Here is a 27,531-nt window from a genome sequence, read left to right as displayed (position 1 = left end):
GTCACAACTTTCATGTTTCTCTCTAGACAGGTGGCATTCCAAAAATTATAGTGACATCCTCAACAGAGAAAGTTATGACTTAACTTCCAATTTCAAAAATATTCCATGTCTTGGAAATAATGTTAGAGAAAGAAGGTAAAAACATTTTCTTGTGGAAATAATTATAGATAGTAAAATCAGGTCGTAAGTGCAACTTGACCAAGGAGTTGCTACTGAGCAAACCACATAGTTATTTATAGCAGTAGTAAAAATAGGATTAACATTGGAATCTGCTTGCGGGTATAAATTTTAAGTCATTACCATAGAATCAAAGGCTGTGTAACTAAGGTGCACCTCTAAAATCAACAAACAGAGCACACAGAACTTCATAATCAGTATGGAGATAAATCAACAATAAACAACAGTGAGCTGCAGACACTTAAAAGATGGGCACATGACAAAGATACCCTCAACCCCACTACCAACTTTCCTTTATGGGAGGTTTTCATTAAAAAATATGATACACATCAAATGAGGGATTCTACAAGGCACGATAAATATAGCTTCCTCTGAAATGAAATTTTAACTTTAGCTATTTTAAGAGAGAATAGTCATATATTTGTCTTAAAGCATTCATCCACACAGTATGGCTGTACTGTGCTAACATTATGCTATGCAGGGCACATGCTCAATAAATACTAAAGAATTGTTATCAAATTTTGCAGCTTTCAGGCACAAAATTACAGAAAATTCTATGATTCTATGAAAATCACAAACCTCCAAACACAAGGTTCACATAAACAGCACCAAAATAACCCTAAAAAGAACCAAAAACCTGAGAAGTACCAATTTTAATTTAGATGTCTTGCTGCTTGATTGATTTGACAGAAACTCTTTGTATGAAAACTGTTCTAGAAAAGCAGTATTAGAATTCCCATTCATCACTGGCAAAATAATTGACTTGTTTCAGACACTGATGCTAAGTGGTATTTTCTCTGCTTTAACATTTGTACTTGATTGAAGCTTGAAGATTTTCTCTTTATCAGATATTTAATTTTTAGCACTCATGTAGTTAGGCTTAGAACAAGAACTAATTAAAACCACTTATATAATCAAATTGCCAGAAATGTTTAACATACCAAGATTTCACACATGGGCATTTTGGAGACAGTTCAGTTCTCTAACACAAATGTGCTCAGCTTCTATGGTGATTTGAACATTTAAAATGCAGAAATTGAATATCTTCTATAAAGTTCTGATGGTAACTGATTAAATAAATTTAATTATTAATATCCGAATAGTCTACAAACTGAAGATACATTGTGCATGGGTTTACGGATTTTTTTTTAAATCAATGTATTATTCTACAAATAAGTTGTAAATAATATACACCTCATTTGTTTAAACTCAAGGAAAATGGTTGAAGACCCCTTGACCTAAGGGGTCACCATAAGGACTATTTTAACACTATTGGAATTTCACTTCTGTCCTGGGTTCAGCAGTAGCAGTCATTTTTCTCCTTAGTAGCTAGTGCAGTGCTATGTTTTCATTTTTTGGCCTGGGAACAATGTTGATAAGGCTGATGTTTTTAGTTGCTGCTCAAATGTTTGGTCTGACCAAGGACTTTCTGAGCCTCATGCTCTGCCAGGGAGGAGGGAAAGCTGGGAGGAAGCAGAGACAGGACACCTGACCCAAACTAGCCAAAGAGGTATTCCATACCACAGCACGTCATGCCCAGGATGTAACGGGGAGTTACCCAGAAGGGCTAGGGCACTGTGGGGTTGGACAAGGTATCAGTCAGTGCTCAGCTGGGGGGAGTGGGGTGAGTTATCGGTCGGCTGGTGTTGAGGTGTTGTATTCTTTCCTCTTGTTATTTCTTTTATCATTATTATTATTGGTGGTACCAGTAGTGGTTTGTGTTATACCTTAGTTACTAAACTGTTCTTATCTCAACCCGTGGGAGTTGCATTCTTTTCGGTTCTCCTCTCCGTCCCTCCGGGAGCAGGGGGAGGGCAAGAAAGGGGGCGAGTGAGAGGACGAGCTGTGTGGATCGGTTTAAACCACGACAACTTCCAATCTGGGGGGGAATTTGCAAGACACAGAGACACTAAGCAATTTTTCACTCAAGAAAGAACTCACAAATAACAGATTTTAGGTGAGGACAATGTGTATCAACATAGAATAAAAGGCTGATCAGTGTTTACGTCTGTAGTCACTGGGCATTTGGGCCACTACAGACTCCTGTTTAAGTCTAGCTGGTGATCTACAACAAAATCCTTTCTTTTAGTAGGCACAGAAGCCATCCACTCTACGTGGATGCTGTAAGATATCTTCCAATAGGCAGCTGATTTCAAGCTGTAACCAAAGCATTTGCATGTTCTATATCTGCTTTGAGAAGCCATCATCAACAGGATCCAGGACTAAAAATTCAATTCACATTATCAGCAAACAGAGACAAGGACTTCTGTTTCCTCTGCAGGGAAGGCTGCAACATGAGAGTGAAAGAATTCTTTTGAACAAAGGACTCCTCAGGTGTTTTGAGAAGTGAAGCAAAAATGAATACTTGCTTTTCATTTTTCTTCAAACATAGAATCAGTTTTGTAAGTTCCATAAAAATTTCTTCACTGGTTGTTACTATTTTTTCTAATCTACTTGGCTCTAATTATCCTCTGAATAAATATCTTATTTGTATTCTTATTTGCTCCTGAAACATTTTGCTATCATTCGCATAATGAGAAAAGCTTATCACTATAAATGTTTTTCTTCTCAGGGCTGGATACTGCATTCTTATACTTAGAAAACCTCTTCTTTACAGAGACTTGCAATGCCATTTAAGCAGAACTCACTGCCTTACACTCTTTCAGGATTTATCTGTTAAAACATATCTCAGATTAGAAGTGTGTCACAAAATGATGTAGTGCAGGTAAGATACTGGTGTAGAACTGAATTTTAAACATTAATATCTCACTTAATATTTAAGTCTTACAAAAATGGCAGGTGAGACTTTTATGATTAAATGGTCTTGACAATACATGTTCCTTTGCTCATAAAGTCAGACTCAGTAGGTTACTTGCACTCAGTAGGTTACAGCAGGTTCAACATAAACTATGAGGAAGTACCTGGAAAGAAAACTATTCAGAAATTATAGTTCATATTCACTGAACTTCGTTAACCGCAATGACCATTCAACTTCGGCTAACAGAAAGAAAAACAAACAGACAAAATAGCCTGCTTTTCATTGAACTGTATTCAGCATTACAATAATTTAAATGGTGTTTTGTATGATGTTTGTGTAGTATTCCATACCACAGCATGTCATGCCCAGGATGTAAAACTGGGGCAGCTACCCAGAAGGGTTAGCTCACTGCTCAGTCAGGCTGGGTATCGGTCAGCAGGTGGTGCAGCAGGTGGTGAGCAGTTGTATTCTCTTCCCTTGTTATTTCCCTTATCATTATTATTATTGGTGGCAGCAGTAGTGGTTTGTGTTATACCTTAGTTACTGGACTGTTCTTATCTCAACCTGGGGGAGTGAGACAGAGACTGCGTGGCTCTGATTTACAGCTGGGCTTAAACCATGACAAAAGTGCTCTGGAATTTTTTTAAAATCAATATAAGGAAACTGTGTTGCTTTTCTCAGTAAGCACTGAGTGGCATGTGGAGATGCTGATGTGCTCCCACACAGAATTGCTGATGACAGACTTTATGAGGGCCAAAGTTTATTGTCCTGGACAGCAAAATGAATGCTTTCAATAGCTTAAAGGCTAAGCAAAAGCAATTTAAAAAACAAAACCAGAAATGCTAGTGCTCTTCCCTCTGCTATTCTGTGCTAACATTAAATCCAGCAGCAACGAGACATAATAGAGATTCTGTTCTAGTGTTTTTGATCCCAAGATGAAATGAACGTATATTACATGTGAAAAGAAGTATTTTAAAATCTTGTCAAAAATCATTTTTGTATACTTGTTTAAATATATAATGTTATAACCTCTTCTGACAGTAGCTGGCGTAGAATACACATATAGCTAGACAAAAAGACACTTAAGTTTTTCAATTAGTTTCTCATTATTTTCTTCAAACCTTTCCCGTTGATAGAAACAACATTCTCTTGTATAAGACTAAACTTTCTTAAGCTTGTCTAAGCAGGGGAAGACCCAAGCCACTAGAAGTGATAGCTTTTATGAATAAATATTTTAAGTTTTTGTCACCAGCTTATCCAAAGATGAAGTCAAGTGGTATCATGGGATCAGTACCAGAGAAGCTATATGTAAAGGTGTTGTGGAGAAAGAGGAAATCTCAGCTTCAACCAGGGACATGGCAAAAGTGGACACCACACACCTTTCAAATCTGTCAGGATCATGCCATCTGAGGTGGACTGCCAGGAATGCTGCTGTGGGACCAGAGTGGTTATGATTGTGCAGTGTCAAGGTGAGTGATCACAGTGGGCAAGGATTGTGGAGCCAAGGGGAGGGAGACCAGAAGTGAGGAAATGCTATATATTTATATACGTTATGCTATATCATGGGGGGAGATAATGAGGAGAGAGCAAGAGTGGCCTTGAGGGGAGATCATGAGGGGAGAGGTGGGGCGGTTGTGAGGGAAGATTGTGAGGGAACAGGAGGGGTGGAAATGAGGAGAAATCATGAGGGGATGGAAGGGTGATCATCAGGGGTAAGGGTGGTTGTGAGGAGAGATCATGAGGTGAAAGCTGTGGGAAGTATGGGCTTTGAGTGGTGGCCATGGGCCATGAGGAGAGATCTTGAGGGACATAAGGGGTGGCCCCAAGGGGTAGGGGCGGCAGCTATATAGTGTGGGCCACTATTAAGGGGCAGACAGGGTTGGCTGTGACTGGAGACTATGAGGGACAGCCATGAGGGGAGATCTTGAGGGGAGATCAGTTTGCCTTTAGTGACATGGTTTAGTGGTGGGCTTGACAGCCCTAGTGTAATGGTTGGACACTTAAAGGTCTTTTCCAACCTAGTTGATTCTATGATTCTAAAGATATCGTAAGATCAAGTAAGGTCTATGGATTTCACAAAATATTAGAATGGTTTGGGCTGGAAGGGGCCTTTAAACGTCATCTAGTTCACTGCTGAATAAAAGTAACTTAAAGAGGAATCAAAAGAGAATTCTTGCTCTTCTTAAAGGTTTCTGGAGTTTAGTTTGCAAAAGTCCAGTACTTTGAGTATGTGTTAATTTTATGGAAAGGATCACTGAGAGTACCTTGCAGATGGCAGCAAACATACTCGGTATGATACAGTATATGGCAGAAGGAAAAAGAGAAAAGTGAAGTGTCATGTTAAATAAAACCTGAAAATACAAATGAAAGAACTGGGGTAAGTAAGAAAGAAAGAAAACAAAGAGAGACAAATTGGCTTCATGCAAAGGAAGTGTATATTTAAACCAAGATTGTGATGAATCTGCAAATGAATAAGATAACCTTAAACAAGAGAAGGATGTGGATCATAAGACAAGGATAAATCAAAAGACTTGCAAACATACTGACAGCAGCACAAAAAAAAAAAAAAAAAGAAAGGTAATAAATAAATATTTCAAAACCTAAGAAACATCAAATTTTTCCACCCACGCAGCCAGTCTGAATTAAAATGCAACTAAGGTGCAGAATTGTCAGAAGAAATCCAAAAGCTGAAAGATCTTAGAGGAACTACAGGTACATCAAAAAGTCAGGAAAGGGAAGTAGACTCATTCACTGAACTGTGAACACCATAATTTTACAAATTGTCAAAAAAAAGAATTTATGAAATGATAAAATTTTAAATCCAGTTGTTTCACAAGAATCCTGATGATTCCTGCAGATTCAAGCACCTGGTAAAACTTCTGCAAAATTCATTACCCTTTTCCAGGACAATACAAGGAGTTCAAAATGGTGCCATACCAGTCTTACCCAACTTAAATGATTCTATGATGCTAAATATATTCTCTGCTGTAGTCAGCAAAAGCGTATGATTCTCTGATTTTACTGTTTTCAGTTATGATTACAGTATTATCTTTTCTCTTAGAAGAGGAGAAATACTCCTTCACATGACAACTTTTATCACAAATACTCATTAAACTCCCAATTCTAATACTTATTAGTAAAACAGATTATCTTTCAGGATATTTCACATCCTCACTTATAAGTTCAGGTTCCAGAACTTTGGCAGGGTTGCTTCCATCATGAAGTTTTAAAGGATATATCAAACACAAATGTCTATAAAAAAAAAATCAAATAAACACTTCCTTACATACAATAAAAAAACACTTTTGTACTCTTTTTATAATTTTATAAAAGCAACAAGAAAATTAACACATTGATTTTTTCCCTCTGTTAGTAATTTTTGTAGTTAAATATGCGTTAGCCATAATACTTATTTGTGTCTGCTGGAAAAATACACGGTTAGTTTTGACTTATTTTTCACTAGAGAAACATTATAAAATTTGTAATAATAAATTATATCTAAAAATTATTTCTACCAAAAAAAGGATATTCAAATAGTAATACCTGAAACAACACCGATTCCATCATCACAGTCATAATCAGAAACTTCACTGTCACTGATTCTTTTGGACCCTGAAAAAAGAAAAAGAACCCAAAATGTATTGTTTATCTTCCTGTAAGTTAAAACTATCCTCAGTCAATAATACATAAATAAATGTAAGGATTTCATACTGGACAATGAAACACTAATATAAACATATAAAGGAAATTATTTGTATTGTACTATTGTAAATGTATTGGTGTACCAAATATTTTCAGCTGAACGTTTAATGTAACATACAATGAAATGCTGAAATACAGATCAGCAACATTGCTTTTAAGAAGTACTTTCATATACTTTGCACCTATATGTATCCATTCCGTATAGAAACTGGCATCACACTGTTCATCTTCAAAGTTTTCACATAAAAGGCACCATCCTTCCCTAGTCTTTCAATACCAGAAAAACTTAATAACAGCAATAATATTTAACTGAGGTAATATTTTCCTTAGGGTATTAGTAAGCATTATCAGGAGAAGAGGCAGCTTCACACATAAAGTGTGTCCTGAAAAACAAAATCTCCCTATGATACCTTAAATGAAGCAGACTACTAAATGCCCTACAAGAATACCCCTGTCAAAAAGGGTAGAGCTTAGTTGGTGAAAGCAGATTCCACATCCACAATTAGAGCCAAAATGTGGGTCATGTAGGACAAATATATGTGTCAGTTTGTGTTTAGCTTAATTTTACTTCTGTCTTCTGTGGCATATTTTCAACAGCATTTGATTGCTGACATCAGGATTAAGCACTAGCTTGTGAATGATGATTATTCATTTACTTGTTTTAAATGTGACAATCCCTGTCAGCAAGACAGTGTGTCTGTTCTAATTTTCTGGCCACCTAAAAATAGGTGACTAGAAGGTAGGAGTTTTAATATAATCATCACCAAACCTTCAACCATGCGCAAGATTTTTTTTATTCCTACCACAGGACGCTTTATTCCGAAAAACATACCCACAAAAATACCAGTAAAAACTGGGAGTAAACCTAAAGGAGTCCAAAACAAGGCAGGATTTATGTTCTGTCTGAGGGACTGGAACATAGGATCCCTACCTTCCTTTCCCAATAAAAATCTGGGAGAATAAAGACCAAGAGGATTTTTAACAAAAAAAAAAAAAAATTCTGTTTAAAGAAATGCTAGACATCATTTGTATGATAAGAAATGCTGTTGTTTGTTAGACTATATAACATATATGTCTACCCATCAGGGAATAGTGAGAAGCCCTTTAGTAGAGTGTGCTAACGAGATCTGTATGGAAAAAGACTGCAGTTACATTCTTCTAGCTTTCAGCAGGTAGGGGTCCTGGTAACTGAGACTTTTCCTAAGCCATCCTGTTTACCATAAGTCATTTATCAACCCATTCTCCACAAATTCATATAATTTCTTCTTGAGTCACAGTATTCTCTTGGCCCCATAATATGCTATGCCAGTGAGTTCTGCAGTTTAATTCTGTATTATGTCAAACAGACTTCCCTCTGTATTATTTCTATTAGATTATTTCACACAATACCCTCCAAGCTTTTGTGTTCTGAGAAACATGTATCAATATTCTGTACTCCTCCACAGCTACCACTTTTTATGAACTGAAATATCATTGTCGAGTTCCTTTGCATATACAAACTGTTCTTACTTCTGATTGTTCCTGCTGTATTCATTTGTATGTTTTCTAGTTCTTCCGTGTCTTTCATAATAAGTCAGAAGTGATTGCACCAATCAAGATGTGGGTGTATGAATTTATAAACTAGACTACAGACTGTTTCTTTTTGAATGAAAATTGCTCTGTAAGAGTTTATTCTACTAGTGTGTGGCTACTACTACACTACTAAAGTGTGATATACGTTAATTATTGTTATTTAATTGTGGTAAGTTGTGGTTTTCCTCACAAATAGGAAATTAAAATGAGTACAAAGAAACCCATGCTTTGGTTTCCTATGCCCTGAAATTCTTACATGGTTGAATTATTAGTTCAATTTATTATAAAAGTTTAGAAATAGCCATGCTACAATGGGTGCGGAAAGCTGTCTTTGAATTCAAGAAATAACAAGAAGTAAAACATGAAATAGCAAGTGATCACAATTAGCACCTGAGACAACCTAGAAGATGAGGGCAGGAGTGAAGGAAAAGGTTTCAGCCTCCTAATGGACTTTCTGAGAATCAGGATTTCTAAATGCACATAAGTCATAACATTCTCGTCAGGACAATATTCAATCTGATTATTTTCTTAATTATAATATCACAGAGACCATATCCAAAGCTCTCTTGCTTCCCAAAGAATGAGCATCCATTCCACCTGTGATGCTCTTCCTGCTTTTCAGGAGACCCTTCTACTGGTGCAGTGTTATACCTGCCAGAGAGCATGAAGGAGTAGCTGCCGTTCTCCTCAGCCACTATTTCAAAATCAGGTCATTAAATAGGGACAATATTTGTGATCAAATGCTAAGCAAGAGAGCCCCACTAGTCTGGCTTGGATTTGGCTGGGATCTCTGGGTCAGAGGAGAGGCTGCACAGGGAGTGCACAGCAGTGTCGTTCTGGACTCTGGTAACCCTGGTACTGATCTGTCAGGGGGACTGTGGCTGCTGTGCAGAGATACCAATAACAGCACTCAGGCTGTATCGGAGAGAGAGGACTGTCGAATGGGAAAATGAGGGTAACTGAGCGGTTTGCTGATGCTCATCACATGGATGCTTGGAAAGGTTTCTATCACGAAAAATGTGGGGATTTTTAAGGATTGAATCAACTATAATTTGACTGAATGTCATTTACTCATCATTTAATTCATCCTTATGAATGAACCTAATTAATTACAACTGAGGTTGCTTATTACTTATGTTTATATTTACAGCTAAGTACATCTGCTTTAATGTATTTTTAGAATATTATATTCTGTATTCTGGAGAAAAGATTTCCAACTTTGAGGATGAAAATAGCCAGCTGTTGTCACAGTCGGCTCTTGACTCTCCAGTTGCACAGCTAAAATTGTGATCTTGTAGTCCCAGGATACATCCGACAGAAAAGAGAATAAGCTTAACAAACCACAGATATAAAAGACATGGCTCGCTCTCTCTCTCTCTCACTTTGTCCCCTCAAACTGCATCTGCCTTTTCCAGAATATCCTAATACGTCAACTCCAAATAATCTTCCAATCTTGAGACCCTTTCCTCTTTTTATACACAGATGTCTGCCTTCACTCCCATTCAAGCTGCAAGGAAGAGCTGGGGAATAGGGAAAGTGAGTAGGCCAGGACTGAAACCTGCCCTGAGGTTAGGAGTAGAGACAAGTAGAGTCAAGGGAAGAATCAGATTTCAGTGCCTTCTCCAATTGTCTTTGCTACTGCAAAGATGAGGGTCTCTTGTAATAGCTGACATCCCTTAAATAGATCAGCTTTTTCTGTAAAATGAGATATGAAGCTTGTTGAGATCATCTATTCTACTTCCTCAAGCATAGGCTACCTTAAGCCAATTCCAACTACTAACAGAATTAAACCAACCGAAAAATATTAATGTTTAAGTAATATTTCACATTTACTTGTACATTAAAATGTTGGTTAAGAAGTCAGAAGAAATATAAACCAGAATTAATTACTCGGTTTTATCTTTACAAATCAATGTTTTCAGGAAGGATGGAGGAAGGAAAGCATGCCAATTAAATATGTAGTGCCAAGAAGTGCTGCCTGAAATATGTAACTTCTGCAAAGGAATAAAATTATATTTATTTAAATGCATTATTTTTATATATATCTTCCACTAACTCCAGAAATGGAACAAACTAGAAAGTGCAGAGGTTGACATCATATATAGAACTGAGTATTCAAAATACCAGTATAATTTTGAAATTAAATTTTAATTTTATTAAACTAAGCTGGCAGCTTAGTTTAATATTTCTTACAATTTTTGCAATATTTATTTCATCTGCTATATACTAATTTTAGACAGTAATTTTCTTTTTAACCTATTGACAATGAAAATTTGAAGATTTAGGCTTCAGTCCCACTTTAGCCACATATTTTCAAAATACCACTTCATTACCTAAGCAATTTGAAAAACTCATCATAAAATAGTGAATGAGAAGTTCATGGTTTGTCTGGAAAATGTGACAATGAAGCCTCTCAGAAACTAGTCTAAATGAACATTGGTAATGAAACTGTTAATGAATATTTTAAAGTGTTTGACAAAACCATTGTAAGCTATGGTACTTGTTTCAAGAGCAAGAAGATTAAATCCATTCTAACATAAATTCAAAATTCAGTAAAGTTTCCGCATGTAACACCTGGGACACCGGGTGCATCAAACAAATGCATTGATCCTATATATAGTTTCCATATAATTAAATTTTCCTTTGAGGGAGTTCAAACATGAGGAATGGCATTAATTAAGTCTCACTGCCATTGCACTGGAATACATCTTAAGGAAACCTTCTTAGGGATAGTATTACTATTTTGTCTGAACTTGATAACCCTCTTTCCCTCTCGCACCTACCTACCCCCTTCCCTACCACTGGTGGTGCACAAGCTACCATCCCACCCAGCATGACAACACTGCAAGAGTATAGACACACTAGAACTGGAAGCTTACGATATTTGCACTGTAGCTTTCATTGCAGGGTTTAGGAAAAACTCCACCACCTAAAAATCATCAGGCCCATTATTTTCACTTTCCAGTTAAAAAGTACTTTCTATTTATATTTTTTTCTTTCTATTAGGCATGAAAATAATTTAAAATACAGTAGTTTCTTAGTGTAAAAACTTGTCAATTTTCCATCTTCATGGCTAACAATAACATAAAAAAGTGAGGTGTCGTATAATTTTATGAATCATATTTTTTTTGTAAACTTTTTACAAGCTTCAGTGTTGGTCGCCATGGAAAGCTTTAATAACTTCTGAATAGAAAAGTATGGAAATCATTGAAGAAATTTTTAAAGATTCTTCTTTGGATGTCCCACGCCTGTCACTGTTTAAAAGGCACTTGGACAATGCTTTTAACATGCTTTAACTTTTGGCCAGCCCTGAAGTGATCACGCAGAAAGACTAGATGACTCTTGTAGGTCCTTTCCATCTGCACTATGCTGTGCTATTTTACTTCAACAGAATCACATTTCTCTCCATAACAATAGTCTAAGTAACTGGAACTCTTCCAAATGAATTAAACTACATGCGATCACAAACATTTTTCTGCAAAGCAACTAAAATCTGTGGAGATCTCCGAAATATTTTCTGACATCCACATGACAACTAAAGTTGGGATGGAGTGGTGCTCAACTCTATTATTAACATACAGGGGAAACAATGCAAGATATAATACCTCCTGTATTTCATATATTGTCCACTACTACTTCTGATATAGGCCTCAAGAGAAGGCCAGCGCAAGAAAACTACTAAAGCCTACTATAGCCAACCAATACAGTTGCCAGAATAGACTAGGGCAGGGGACAGAACGAGAGAGAAAATTAAGGTAAGCTTAAATACAGAAGGAAGTACCACATTTACGGCTCAGGAATTCTCTGTTTTTCTTGTAGAGGAATAAGAAAGCAACTGAGCTTCCCAAGCTGGGAATCCTGACCCTTACAGGAAGCTTTTACAAGGTTTTGTGGACTCTCTGGGGGAACAAAGGGTAGTGAAGCATGCTTATCAGCTCCTTCCCTGAGTAACATAGCATTGCCTGTAATTGTTCTGTGTTCAAAGCTGGCATATAAGCAACCCCAAAATCAGTCTCACAACTGTCTTAAGAATGTGCTCTCTTGTATTCATCCAGTCTGTGACTGAAGGTTCTTAGTGTGAACTAATCTCTTATGCGGTCCCACTGTCTCCATACCAATCTGTCACTTTATCCTCCTGCAGATAATAGTTTGGGGTTTTTTTTAAGTTTTTGACCAATTTCATCTACATTGACAGAGGGGTAGAAATACAAAAATGTAACTGAGTTCCTCCAGATCTTTGAAAATGGACAGAAAAGACACAAATCAGAATCCCTTAATGAAAAAGAAACAGTATTAAGATAAAATGTGTGGCTAATCCACGCATAGATTATAAATCCACAGTCACTACAGCAAACATAGTCTATTCCAATGTTAAGATATCATAAAACATGATAAGAATGTGAGATTCTTTCAGGAGAGAATGGAACAGAAGAAACATGGGAGACTAAAGCTAGATGTAACGGAAACTGAGTTTTATTATTACCACTCTCAAGAAACATCCTGTGGGGTTTTTGTTTCTCTCCACCATGGTATTGGAACTATTTTCTTACCAATGTGTGCTTCACTTTTTAAACATAACTAAAAGACAATTAGATGAACTAATTCTCAATGAGATTCCCATAATTAAAACTGCAGGAACTGCAAAAATTCCCACATGAAATGCACTACAACATTTAAGCTTTTAAAAAACTGTATGTTATTAATTTGTTTATATTTAATTAAGGCAGACTTCTCAGATACAGCAACTGGATTTGTAAGTGGGGATTAAAATCAATATGAAACTGTAAAAATATGTATCAGTGCAAATACCTAGTTTGCCAGTACTTCACTTACCCACCCCATGTCTGTATTCTAAAAATACTTACACTATTTCTCAAACAGCTGCAATACAACAGAGTTCCTTTTAATATAACTTAAGCAAAATAGCATTTTCCTAGTATAGTTACTAAAGCTCACTACAGATTACCTACCAAGGCTCTACCTAAACTAAAGGCAGGCAAAGCAAATATAGTGCTATAATACTGCTCCAAAATCAATACAGAGACATGAAGATAAAGAAAGAAAGTCAGCAAAAGACCTACAAATGAGAAGTGGACAATAAAAGCCAAGAAACATTTAAGCAATTTAGCATCTGCACAACAGGTAGCAAAAGCACACCAATAAATTACCAAATTAAAATCTGCATGTATATGGAAACAATAAGCATTTCTGCATGCTGGAAATTTACCTGAATTATATGAATATAAGCCTTTATCTGGAAAACAAATATTGAAATGAAGTAGTGTCAGGGAAAAATACATGAATCAATACATGTAACAGGGATGTTTATAACCTTAAACTTCCATTATAATTGCTGCTCAAAACTGAAGAATTTGATACGGTAGGCCACATTGATCCAAAACAATAAAACTCAAGCAGCTAGAAGAAATTAAACCACAAAAATGCCAATCACTTCTACACCAACTTTTATACTTAGGAGTCACAGGGGACTACTGGAGATATTATAGTAATTTCCAATTCTGAAATAAAACTGCACATTTACTGTAAGCAAGCGTTTAACTTTCTAAGGGCAAAATGTATATTCAACTAGGCATATAATATGAGCTATTACGCTGAAGTTACTGCACACTGCTATGGGCACCTCAGCAGGAAGTTATTAGCAGAATTTTCCTGAGATGTAGCTACAAATCCTACTTTAAATTTAACAGACTCAGAAGTTATGTTCCAGACAATCCCCTGTCTCCAGCTAGGTTGATTTGGTAAATACGTACATACATGAATACCATATCTACATATCATTGTTACCAGTGAATTTAAGAGTTCTGTTGTGAGCACGATTAAATACTTGCAATACCTGATTCATTGCTTGCATTCCTTAAGTCTGTCTTGTTTATCTGTTTTAACTTTCCATGCAATCATACCAGTTTTTCTGAACTTGACAATATAATAGTATGCAAATATCTGGACAACATCGGAAATGTGAATTGTTACTTTGTGTTTGCAGATTTTGTATACGGGACTTCCATAAGGTAGCACGAACAAGCCCGGAAGTCAGAATAACATGAATAGTTATCTTGCCATTAGCAAGACATAATGAATGTTTTTATTCCTTACAGTATTATAGACTGACAGTCCATGAGTAAATGATGCATCTCAGGTGACAAGATGTGACAGTGTTAGAGATAAAATAAGACTTTCAATTACTTGCCAACTGATTCTGTGAAGAATTCACTGGGTGACTAGGTATCTCCTAGCCACACTTTTTCTGACATCCAGGTACTAACTATTTGAATATCTACATCATATCACTAAATCTTCTACTATTGACAACTTCTAACTGTTTATGTTTTCAAATTGGGTTTCTTAATAAACATAATTTTCATGCTCCAGCTCCATAATTCCATTAGGCTATACAATTTCAAAGAAATAACAGGGTAGTTTTTCATCATTTACAAACTTTTTGATGTGAGTTTTACTGCATAACTTCTCTAATATTTGTATTCCTTGGTATTAATCTCTTCCACTTACAAATTTCATGCAAAACTGACTCTTCTTTGGGTAAAAAGTTATGAAAAATGGAGTATGAGCAAGTTTTCCAGTTCACTCCAGCAACATCAGAAAGCTACAAAAATCCATTAGCACAGTCTAGAAGTTGATTACATAATTAAAAATTATGGACTTTCTGAATTTAACTTCTGGAAAGATCTGTAAAAGTGTAGAGCTTCTTGAAGAGCACGAGAATATAAAAATACTGCAATTATAATGGGAGTGGGGACTAAGGAAGCCCATGTTTGTTTCTGTATGGTTACAACAGAGAAAATTCAGAAAAGTTTTAAACCTATCTAAAAACTTCATCAGAACCATCACACTGCTATATGAGAATTTATTATGCCTCAACAACAAAAAAAAAAAAATACACACTACCTTTCCAGAAAAGGAAGCTACTATATGGACCTACAACTTTTAGAATCTTTTGAAGGACACCTAACTTGTTATTTATCAACTGCCTAGCAAGGTTGCTTTACCCTATCTGCCAAGTTATTTCAGCAAAGAGCACTGCTTTTCTTTTATCATTACCTGACAGAAGAGTAATTTAATAACATAATTCTATCAAGTAACCAGAGCAACAATGTCATAAATAATCAAATTCCCTTAAACTGCTTCAAAACAGGTTTTTAAGTATTTTTGTAGTTTAATTAGAATTGTTTAAAGTTTTTTTAAAATTTTCAAACAGCATAGAATTAATACCTTAAATAGGTTTATTTTATTAGGAAAAAGAAAAATACTTTGATAGTTTAAGGCATTTTCAGACACCCCTGTATCATGTTAAATACCTTTTAATTAAAGTATTTAATAAACCATAGATGTACCACAAATATTAGAAATAAATCATAGGTGTATAATAAATATAGTACTGATGTATATATCCATATTCTGTGAACAAAAGATCTATGCATGCAATCAAAGATAACATGCCCAATGCCTGTGCTCCATAAAAGAAAGAGAAAAATTAAGGAAGAAGCATGAAAGAGAAAAAAATAAGTGTTATTTTTGCTCTCTAGCATAAAATTCTTATAATACATTCATCGTTCAAGGTCTATGGCACTGACCATAAAATGCTCCATATTATAATTTGGAAAGAGACACTGATGCATGTTTACATTACCCACTAGTGAACAGCATTATTATAATTCCCTCAAGTAAGATTCACTGACATTGATTTAAAATCATCCTACTGACTTACCAGATTCCAAACAAACTAAAGGAAATTGCTGAGACAGCAAGATCCTGATTCTGCAGTAAAATGAGACTCCACAGAGTTACAAGTCAATTACTTTCATTGGACAACTGGGGTTTCAAATGCAGGGCTTAGATTTCACAGGGTAAATTTTCAGATACATTGTATCATTGTAATTAATGATTTTTGGTAATGATTTTTAGATTAGATATAAGGAAGAAGTTCTTTACTGTGAGGGTGGTGAGGCACAGGAATGGGCTGCCCAGGGAAGTTGTGAATGCTCCATCCCTGGCGGTGTTCAAGGCCAGGTTGGACAAAGCCTTGGGTGACTTGGTTTAATGTAAGGTGTCCCTGCCCATGGCAGGGGGGGTGGAACTAGCTGATCTTAAGGTCCTTTCCAATCCTAACTATTCTATGATTCTATGTACTACCAAATGTATTTCTTAAATGCTTTATAATGCAGACCTGAAAATTTTAACATTTAAATAATAGAAGAGAGGGCTTGAATTAGCAGTTATAATATTCAACTCATCTGTGATCTAATGGGACAGCGACAGAACTTTCAAAGAAAATCCCTCAGCACCGAGCAATGACAAATCCACCCAAAAATATTTTTCAAAAATTAATATGCAATTGTGTTGTTTATTTGTGAATTCTGTCTCTCAATCTGTTTTTTCTACTCAGATGTAATAATTTTTAGCATTTCCCCAGAAAAAGTAGTTCTGACTTGGAAAAATGTACAAAGCTGACAAAGGCAGATGACAAAAACTATTTATATGATGCAAACACTTTGCTTATGCATTATAGAATATTTGACTCCCATCTGAATGAATACATAAAATTCAAAAAAAGGAACATTATCTGTAGTTTTTTGCACAGTATCCACACATTATTTTGTAGAACACAACTATTCTTAATTTTTCATCCCCACAATTTAAATAATCATTACTGTAATTTTTCTTCTTCCAAATTTTTTTATATGCCTTAAGAATCATGAAACTTAGTGAATGGAGCAATCAATGATGTTAATTGTAAAAGTAATAAAATTCAAACACCCTTTAAAAGAAAGCTACTTCACTGACCATTTATTCGCAATTATTTTGATCCTGACTGATTTTTCTGGTGTTCAGTTCTTGAAAAAAACACAATTTGATTCATCATTTAGGACACTTCTATGTTGATTTCTAAACACTGTAATTTCTAAAATCTCTTAGACCTTGTTTTCAGCAGTTGATCACACATAGATTTACTAGTTACCTCTTACTGAGGATGCTCAAGTTATAAAACTTCCCTTTGCTTTTTCAGACCATATTGTACATTCCCAAGGCAATTAAAAGCTCTCCTTCCACTGCTGTACATACCTATGCTGTAGCTAGAGGCCTGAAAATGTCTGTTTCTAGTGTTATAGTCACATTTCTTCCCTTGTTTGGGCACTTAGCTGTTGTCTGAACTGTACACTCTCTGTGGTATGCAGATCAGTAATCTGGACAGCTTGGTTTTAAAGTTGAAAAATCTTAGAAAACTAGCATCAGTTACTTTGAGTCCTAAATAATCAGCAAATTCTTATAACATTTGAAGTAAAACAAAAATCTGCTTCTAAACCATATTCAGAGTCAGTATAAAACTAAAACCAATTGTTGTTCTTTCAAATACATTATATCCCACTATTCTTTGTCAGCTAAACAGTACCACCTCAAACTACACTCTGCACACATTACATGAACATAACTGTAAAAGATTGAATAAGAATGTCTCAGAACCAATTTGATGTCTGTTATCTCTATATTCTGGGCTACATGGAGAGGAAGTATTTTTTGCTTTTTAATCCCATAGTATAAAGCCTACTTGATTTCTGTAGCACTTCTCAATAAATAGCAAATACTAGCAACTTGCATCCCATTGAGCCTTACAAATATGAACACAACATTAAAACGAAATTCAGTTTTCAATGCAATCTGTAGTAAGCCTCTTACCTAATGTGAGATGGACCAATAATACTGTGGCCTAACCAACAACAGGAATTCCCAAATATTCTTTTAAATAATCTCTAATTTTCTGTTTACAATCTCTTTTCAGAAGCAATATAAAAAGAGTTCAGTTTGTCTGTAATTCTAGCTAATGCTGTCTACAGTTCTTAAGGTATGGCTGATTTTATGTCAAACTTTAGAGAAAATTAAGTAATTTCAAAAATTCACTTCAGAAGTTCAGCACAGTAAGTAAAATAGACCTACTCAGTACCTCACATTTCACATAAGAAAAAGTTTAAAATATACTCATTGGATAAGAAACAGTCAGTTTATGAAAATCTGGAGTATAATTAGCTGAATGACCTAGGAAGCCATAATTTTATGTTCTATATTAGTTTCCGTTTCTAAGTAGATTTATTTAAAAATATAAAGAAAAAGCATCACTAGGAAGTTACCGGATTGTACAGATCAGAGGACTGGGCATGAGAAGGTGGACAGCTGGCTTAGATCAGTCTGTACCACAACATAATGCCTACTCAAAGTTATTGAGAGATAAATATATGTAGAAACTAAGCTACTGTCTCTGAAAGCTGATTCATAAAAAATGGCATATGGGGCTCTGTGGGAAGCTTGCACTTTGCTACTGGCAATCTGTAAATATAGGAATTCAGTCTTCAGAGCTGACAGCCTGCTCTTCTTCAGGAACAGTACAATTCAGTGATGTCAAAAAGAGAAGTAAGTAGTAAGTGTAGGTGGTTCTTTTAAACGATCTTTAGAGAATAACACGTAGGTATTGTCTTCAATTATAATATTTATAGCTACTTGGCAATCATGAGGATAAAAAAGCTTAGATGTGTAGATGTGTAACTATACAAACAACAAACAACCTTGTAATTCAAAATCTCTCATTTCTTACACTAGCAATTTTTTGGGACATGCAACAAAGTACTTCATCTTACAATCACTATCTATACATAGAGGTATCACAAAAATGAGCAAAAGGTGGGAGGACTGAAGTGCTCAGGTTTTGCAGCCCCAGAAATTGAAATCAGCCTACTGTGTAACAGCACATTACATGCTCCAAGATGTGCTTTGAAAAAGATAGATAGACAAACTTGCTAGACATGTTTTCATTCTGGAGAACTTTTCCACATTGTTGTAATATGCCACTGGGTAACACGTGTTTCACATATAAGAGCTATTATTGAAGGACACAAAAAAAGCTTCAGACACAAAACCCCAAGATACTGAGTTTAACTTCACGTTCTTTTGAAACCTCAAAAAAACCCTATGAGAACCAGACTTCTATATGTTATCAATATATTATAAATATTTTACTTAGTGAAGGCAAACAGCCATACAATGTGATATCCACATTTCAACAGTCCTCTGGTGATGACATTTAGGGTGGGAAGAGCTTTTTGGAGGCCATCTGGTGCAATACCCGTTTCAGCCTTGGCCAAATTACTGCTTATGGCCTTGTACAGTTGAGTTCTGTGCATTTCCAATAGGATATTCCACCACTTCTCCGAACACCAAGAAATACTTTTATTTCCATTTCAGAGGTGTGACACTAATTTTAAAATAATTTTATCTTTTAACTGCTAAATGATTCTGCTGCCTTTGCAGAACTCTGACCAGATGCTACATTTCCATTTGGATGTCTCTCCAGTCCCCAGAAAGGAGGGATTTTAATTTCAAGAGACCTTGTTCTGCACATGTAAAAGTATCTGCATGTATTTATGACACACAAGGATTCGAGAAGTGCATATATTAGCAGGATACTAGAGAAAATCCTTCTTTAGGGGACCCCAATCTCAGTATAAATGCAAACAGCATAATTTATTGTAGGAGTATGTGTATTCTCCAGCAACCACAGTGAACTTCTGACATTGTTTATTTGGCTGAAATGTTTAGAACCTCAAGCTGTCAAAGACTACTCTGGGAACAGCCAAGCTAAATCATCGTCACTGAAAAGCAGAACTTCTTTTTAATAAACATGGTGAAACACTAAGATGTCCTTCCCTCTACATTTCCAGACAGGCATTTAAGATTGTTCACTTGAATGCATTCAGTATTTACATTAGTGTTAGCATTTAAAAAAACTTTTAAATTTTGAGTCAGTATCATTAAAAAGGTCTTTGGTCAAATATTTCCTTTCCAAATAAAGCAGTTACACTTTAATTCATTCTTCATAGGAGTTATCTATTACATAGACAGGAATTATTATTGCAGGACTGAATATTTCCTGACAACCAGAAGTTCACTAACTTCACATACAGATACTGAAATGTCTAGCTGGTCTGCAAAGTAATTTTATATGGAAAATTCAACTTCCTAAAATGTATTTCAAGGTGGCCAAAAAGACAGAAGAAAAATAATTTTAAAACTTTACTTGAGCAACAGTCATGGTACTTGAGATAACTGAAGAGAACTGAACTGAAACAGAACTTTTACCTACTATCATTTCTTTCCTTCTTTTGTGGATAAGTATTATCTTACAGCTTGAAGGCTATGCACTGTAACTCTATGTTAATGTATCCATCTCAGAATATTATGATATGGAGCATTTTAATCCTTCTCACCATCCAGTGCACAGACACAAAACCTGTCAACTACATGAAATACTTACTCACATACAAGGTATTATTTAATGAGTCCACATATAACATATGAAATATCCAAGCTTGTTTGCATGGCTACACATGCATATATTTCTGTGAGTTTGTGTGTAACATACACACAAACAAACTCATATACAATGACTCGAAAAACCCTAAGAATTCTTAGAAATATGTTTTGGTTTGTTGGTTTTTTTTGTTTGTTTTTTATTTCTTTAATATCAGTGTCAATTGATATTTTATATTGTTAATTCAGTGAAAGATAGCTTTCAATCATTGACAATACTGAACAGTTAAACTAGAGAAACAAAGAAACTAGAGAAACAAGTATTAAGGAAACAGATCTCTACTTTTTACTATTTAATTTTTATGTATCTATTTTTATTAGCATATTATATATACTCTATTGTCAAATTATCTACTGATAACATCAAACTACTGTGGAGCAAGTATACCAGACTCTAAAAGAAGAAAATTCCATTAAAAGAAATTCCATTTGTGAATGTTACCATGTAAAATAGAATCAAAACAAGGCAACAGGCCATGGTATTAATTTAGTCACAAATTATGATAAATACAGGTCACTTTATTCTTAAGAAGTATGAGAAAGTTCCTGCACATTCAAACAATGAAATTATAACCATAGTATAGAAGATAGGACTTCAAGATAAAAACAGGATGTTGCAAAACACCAAGATAATTTGCTCAAGATCAGGAACTGAATTGGGTAGTCTCATAAAGAAAACACAACAAAACAAACCTGGTGCATTGCACAATGGTCAATATTGCCATTTGTAGCATTGTCAGACTATCAGTAATCATAAATGAACTAATTCATACCAGCTACAAACACACAAATTCTGACAGCTTCCCATCTACAAGAATTTAATATACTTTACATATTAATTCAAATGAGCTACACACAGTGAGTAAAACTAGCAACCTACTTTGTAACCTCCGTGTGGGACTCTCTCCATGGAGCTGTCTGCGTGGCAAATATGGTGAGGGATGGGGAAGTGGCAATGAAGAGACATCATGTGTCTGAAGTTTGTACCAGTGAGGTTCATCATCTAGCAATGCTGTCTCTAACTCAATAAGAATCTAAAAAAGAAAAAAAAGGTTAAAAAGGAAAGCATTACATAACAGAATATTTTACATAGCTATTTTAAAATATAGCTATTTAAAAAAAGGCTATGTTCATAAATTTTGTTCTATTATTTGCTCATTGTTAAGGACTTTGTCTGAATTTTTATGAAACTCTTCCATTTAACATGAAAGAAGTTCCTGTGCCTTTTATAACCCTAAATGTACCAAAAATCTTTCACAAAACCTCCATTACCTCATGACAATCTTTACAGCATTCAAACATCTTGCAGCAAGTAAGACACCAACATTCCAATATTTTGGTAAAATATAGCTGTGGATAATAGGGATTTTTAAAAAACAGTTCTAAAAGAAATTGAAAAACCATGTGCATGCTGTTACTGAAACAGAACAAACAGAAAGAATCTCATAACAGTACTATGTGATAAAAGCGAGATCACCATTTGTTTACTACTAAGTGAAATAAGGACAAATATTCAACAATTTAAACCAGTTTTGCTTTACCATGTTTAATCATTTTTGCAAAAATACTGTATCTAGACATGAATATGTGTGCAACCGTGTTTGTATAACTACCAGTAATTGTATACCTCTCCTAAAAATTCACTTTCTTCCTCTCGAACTCGTGCTTGGTCCCAAAGAGTAATTTCTAACATTCGTTCTCTAAACTCTCTCCGATGAACTGGAGAATAAATGAATGTCTGATTCCACTTAGGTTCCAATGTTTTCTTTACTGTTTTTGTTCTTCTTTTATTTTTATCACTGAAAAAAAACCAAAAAAAACCAATTAAAGATTAAAAATGTTCAAAAGACCATTCTATTGTAATAAGCACATCTTGGAAAGTGGGAAATCTTAAATCAGCAGTACATTTTGTAGCATCGCGGACACTATAATAATCTATGTCAGGATTAGTCCTTTATTATAAAATAAAATTCAGCATGTATATTGAGAACAATTTATGACTTCATATTAAAAAATAATGTAAGGTGATTTCCAGTTCATGTGCTAATTCTAATTTTCAGAAGTTCCCTGAAAACCGGAAAAGCTTTAATATGTTTGTTATGAAACCAGCATCTTATAAAGCAATATATATATAATGGTTGGACTTGATAATCTTAAAGGTCTTCTCCAACCTAGCTGATTTTATGATTCTGTAAATGGGATTTCCATGAGGCACATTTTCACAGTAGAACATGTAAGCAGACAACATTGGGTATAATAAAAATCTGCATTTCAGATAAGCTAGCCAGCCGGTTCACTCAGACTTCCAGTCATACATTGGCCGACTCAAACTGGAGAGCAGGAGGGAGCAGCTGGCCCATGTGAAGGAATGGTCAGGGAGCTGCAGGCAGTGTGGGGCCTTCCCCATAGGGTTTTCCTAAGCAATGGCTCCACCGCTGGGAAACCAGAAGCCCTGAGAATGAGTCATATGTTTTTTTCCAGCAAGACTGGAAGCAACAGTGTTCTCAAAACAGTTCCCAAAATCCTTTGGGTCACCCCAACAAGCCACACAGGTTGAAGGTGGCTCTCTCCTACAAGGTTGCCCTTATGTTGTGGAGCCTGGTAAGGTCTCCATGCAAGGCTACCATGGAACTCCTGGCTCTAGCTCCACAGTGTTGTTGAAAGCAATGTGTTTTGCAGAATACTTCTGCTTGAAAGAATTAATATTTTCTGATGGAGACAAGTTTCACTGGAAAACACCCACGCTCCTTCTACTGAGAATACTGATGACAAGAGTTCTTATAACAATGCTTAATTTTAAACCTGCGGATTGCTGCATACTGCAGCTGCATACTAATTTATGTGAATTTTTTAATACGGCAATGCAGATACTCTCCGTTTACAAACACTCACAAATGTAATGGAGTTATTTCATTTCTGAACTGTTACGTAGAAGCTGGATCAAAATATTAACTAAGAAATAATATTTTCAGACACATTATTTAAACAAATAATGTAATTATTTCTATTATACTAAAGATTTGTTTGCCCTTGAGAACTGAAATAAGTTATATTGGACAAGCTTTTCCAATGAAATTTGTTTAACCAAAGAGAGCTCAGTGTATCTTCATCTAATTAAATGCTTGACTAATTTAAGTGCATTTTACCTCTGGCACGTTTCCTTCTACTACAGAAGAAATATGTTACTGGTTACTTTGCTTTTACCTCTAAGAAAAGGAAAGTGAATTTGTATGTCAAAAAAAACCCAAACAAATCATAAGAGCTGCAGAAGACAAACTGCTGATTCTTACATAAGTGATAAAAAACACATGCAACAATCAAAGAAAAAATTCTTAATACTTCACATAAATGGGAAACACTAGTATAGCTTAATAAAATTTACTGTTATGTAACTTTTTCTATCTGTATGCTTGAATTTTTTAATTAAATATTTTTCTTCTATGTATTTTTAGTTATTACAGCTTTCATTGTGAAGCATTTTGAACTCAGACATTTTTGGTAGCTTTATTAATCTTGAAAAAGCAGATAAGATTATTTAAGCAGACCTAGTTCTCAGTTTAGCACAGCTTCAACATCTCCAAACACACTGCAGCAGTCTGAATAACTAAGAACCTAGTCAAATAGTTCAAATATTGGTGAGCCCAAGACAATCCATCTAAAATCTTTTTGTCATGAATGATATAGCAAATTATACAGTCACAGCAAATTTTCTTGTCAACCTTTGGTAAACAGTGAAAATGGAAAAGCAGTATCTTTCAAAATCCTGAATAGCTTTGTTTCCTGCTGAAGTCAACTAGTACTGGAGATAGCATCTTCCTAGTTTAGCTATTAGGAAAAGCAAAGGATGTAAAAATATAAAGTTACATCAATCTTTTATATACTGAGTCAGGTTAAATCTTTGAATTATTTGGTTGATACGCTACAAAATAAAGCTAAACATGTTCCCTTACTGACACAATCTTTGGAAATACGGACTTTAAAAAAACATAAACATATGTGCAACACATCATTTCCTTTGCTGTTCTTCTCACTGCTTAAGTTGAAATGACTGAAAATCATGGACTAAAAAATGAAGGAACTATTCAGGAAAAAGGGTCCCTACCACAGTTCCATAGTTTGATTTTTCCTAACTGCAGATATATAATGCCAGTCCAGATTAATATCAGTCCTGTGCTTTATAGGAAGTTTTCAAGGCGCATCTGGGAAATCTTGGCTGAGTCACCTACCCTGTGATCTGAAATCTATGGGTTTCAGCTGCCAAACCTGTTCCTATTTTGTTGTGTAAACACAGGGCAACCCAGACTGCTGGACTGATCAGTCCAGAAATGTGTGACTCTAACTTCATAGCATTTTATTTGCACTAGGCAGGAATAACTGCCAAAGGAAATAAGGATATTATAAGAAACTAATAACATTATTTGCAAATAACAGATCCCCATGCAATGACATAGATTTACCTTTCCTTTTCTATTCAGTATTGAATAAAATCTCCAGTGAAAGTGAGTATGTGTTTAAGTGTTCAAAGACATACTGCTGTTACATAGCATGTTCAATAAAGAAATTCGAAACTGTAAGATTTTTCCATATATATATATATGTAAACTCAGCTATGCATGCCATCTGAGTATCAGACTCATTCTTTCCCAAATGCTCCTTGTCTTTGTGTTCACCCTACCTTCTGTCTGGAAGAAAGTAAATTTTAACATAAGGATTCCTTGGCCTCCCATCTTCCCTTGAAGGAAGATCCTTTGCTCCCAGTATCGTCACTATCAACTGATGACCAACCTTGTCATACCACAGTTTTATCTGTAATGAGAAAATATGAATTAATGAACTCATTTCAACAACAAATTATCATATTAATCCTTAAAATCAATTTTGCTGATAAGCTTCTATTTATATTGGTTACTTAAACAGAAAAAATCATGTTCTACTTTGTATTTATAATAAAGCATACAAATAAATTAATACTATAGTAGCGTCAGTATGTACCAGGAGTCACTATTTTTAAAAAAATCCCTGTACGATAAGTACATTATTTCATACTAATTGTTTTTCACAATAGTTAGGATTATTCTCTCTTGGCAATGATACTGTACTACCTGCACTACTGATATATGATATTCATATATATACATTTCTAAGAAGTTTATGCACACTGAGTGAATTAATTTTTCACGTCCTGTTGTGCTGGAAAGACTATGGGATAAGACCATGAATATTTCAAAACTCTAAACATTTTTCAAGATGCAAAGACTCATCCTGAAATTATAGAAGGCCTCCAGAAATTGTAAGGGAGCAAGGCCCAGTAGCCCAGCACTCTTCACAGTCCAACTCAGCAACAACAAGGCAAAACCTACTCTTACTCATCTGTAGAAATTATGAATCAGTATTAGACATGGTCTGCTATCCTGTTTAACTAGCTGCTATTTAGCTATTTCAGTTTGAATATTATAGCTGCAAATACGTTATTCAAGAAGAAGATATATCTATTTTAGAGCATGGAAGGGAGACATGGCGCAGTTAGGACCAAGGCTTTCCAAATGTAGTACTAGTAACTACAGCTGACAGGGGAAGCTCTCTTCATGTGGAGCTTTCCATGACACAGGACAAATTAGGACATTTAGAGGAAACACTGTTCTTGACTGAACTTACAGGGATCAAACAGGATAATGCCCAACTACATGACCAAGCAAAAAGTGCACTTTTAGGCATGAATACGCCGCAGCTAATGTAAACAAATCCAGGGGACAGTGCCCATCTTGCATCGCTTCAGAGACAGGGTCTCCATCTGCTGTCATAGCTCTTCACCTTCAGCCTTTCAGTCACTTAAAGAAAGGTCTTGACACAATTCTCTAGACTTTTGACTCACCAAGAGGCTGATTTCCCTAATACTTGAGTACGTGAGATTACACTGATACACCAACTCAACCAATGGTGGCAGTGTACTTCTGCATTGCTTCAGATCTTGCAACTCCTATAGCCATCAGCCAGCAGTGTTTGAGTAGATACTAAAAAGGGTAGGATACCTGTTCTCTATTTTCCTGTCATTGACCCTACTACTGATTTTACAAGTTTCTGGTACCAACAGGTAAAGGGCTCTAAAGCAGAAAACTGTGTGAGACAAATTACCTTTGGTAAGATTTAAGAGTTCTAGATGCTGTTCCTACATTCCTGCAAAGCAAGGGGCTTTGTCAGTATATTTTCTACACGGAGAGTTTATCTGTACTACTAGGTATCTATCTTCAGCCAGCCACAGATCACAAGTAGCAAGCTTGGCACCAACTGTGTAAATCCAAAGCAAAGTTTTAATGATCTCTGAAATGAGAGTCAACATAAATGTTCTCTAGCACTAAAGGCACTCTGACACGAAAGGAAGCTCCCAGGGCTCCTCGGGAATCCTTTGGCAAAGGACAATCTTGGCTAATCCGACACTCCAGGGGTAGTAGCACTAAAGACAATATTCATCTGCTTTTTAGGAAAAATTATCCTTGCTTAAGCAGAATGCAACATATATGTGATCCAGATACTATTATGAACTATTACTAAGTGAAGGTGAGATAATCAAGACATGGATGCCAAAAATATAATCAGAAATATGCATTCATATCCAAGCTAAGTATTTCTTCACTATATTTGTTTGAGACTGAATTTTTGCAGGAAAACTTCAGTAAAGATGTTTGAGAACTACTCTAAGCAAAAGGTTAAATCATCTGACACCATTTCTTTGAGATGCTCTAACGCCTGTGGTTTAGAACAAGAACTCAAATTCGTGATGACTTACACCTTCCACTTTTCTCTTGGAACTGTGAAAAAAAAAAAAAAGGAAAAACTTATACATAATGTGGATATTTTCTCTGTAATTCAGCTTGTTACAGGATAGGTCAGGAGGCAGAATCATTAGTAGAAGGTCAATTCTCTTGTGTGTT

General features: G+C 35.4%; 1 protein-coding gene across 29 annotated transcripts in view; it reads right to left on the bottom strand.

Annotated features, from left to right (window-relative positions):
* The window catches only part of RIMS2 (regulating synaptic membrane exocytosis 2), a 452,506-nt gene that overhangs the window by 164,917 nt on the left and 260,058 nt on the right, over positions 1-27,531 (bottom strand). For 26 of the 29 annotated variants that reach the window (XM_065668760.1, XM_065668769.1, XM_065668765.1 and 23 more), the window contains 4 exons: positions 25,278-25,408; positions 22,230-22,401; positions 21,483-21,636; positions 6,479-6,547 (listed from right to left, as the gene is read on the bottom strand). In XM_065668760.1, coding sequence (XP_065524832.1) covers positions 6,479-6,547; positions 21,483-21,636; positions 22,230-22,401; positions 25,278-25,408 — 526 coding nt within the window. Of the gene's footprint in view, positions 1-6,478; positions 6,548-13,436; positions 13,464-21,482; positions 21,637-22,229; positions 22,402-25,277; positions 25,409-27,531 lie in introns of all 29 variants that reach the window. The other 3 variants (XM_065668751.1, XM_065668752.1, XM_065668750.1) reach the window with 1 other exon arrangement.

The sequence above is a fragment of the Lathamus discolor genome, chromosome 2 (genome assembly GCF_037157495.1).
Source record: "Lathamus discolor isolate bLatDis1 chromosome 2, bLatDis1.hap1, whole genome shotgun sequence".
Taxonomy (NCBI): Eukaryota; Metazoa; Chordata; class Aves; order Psittaciformes; family Psittacidae; genus Lathamus; species Lathamus discolor.
Note: the sequence above shows the minus strand (reverse complement) of the source record. Positions and strands in the feature narration are given on the sequence as shown.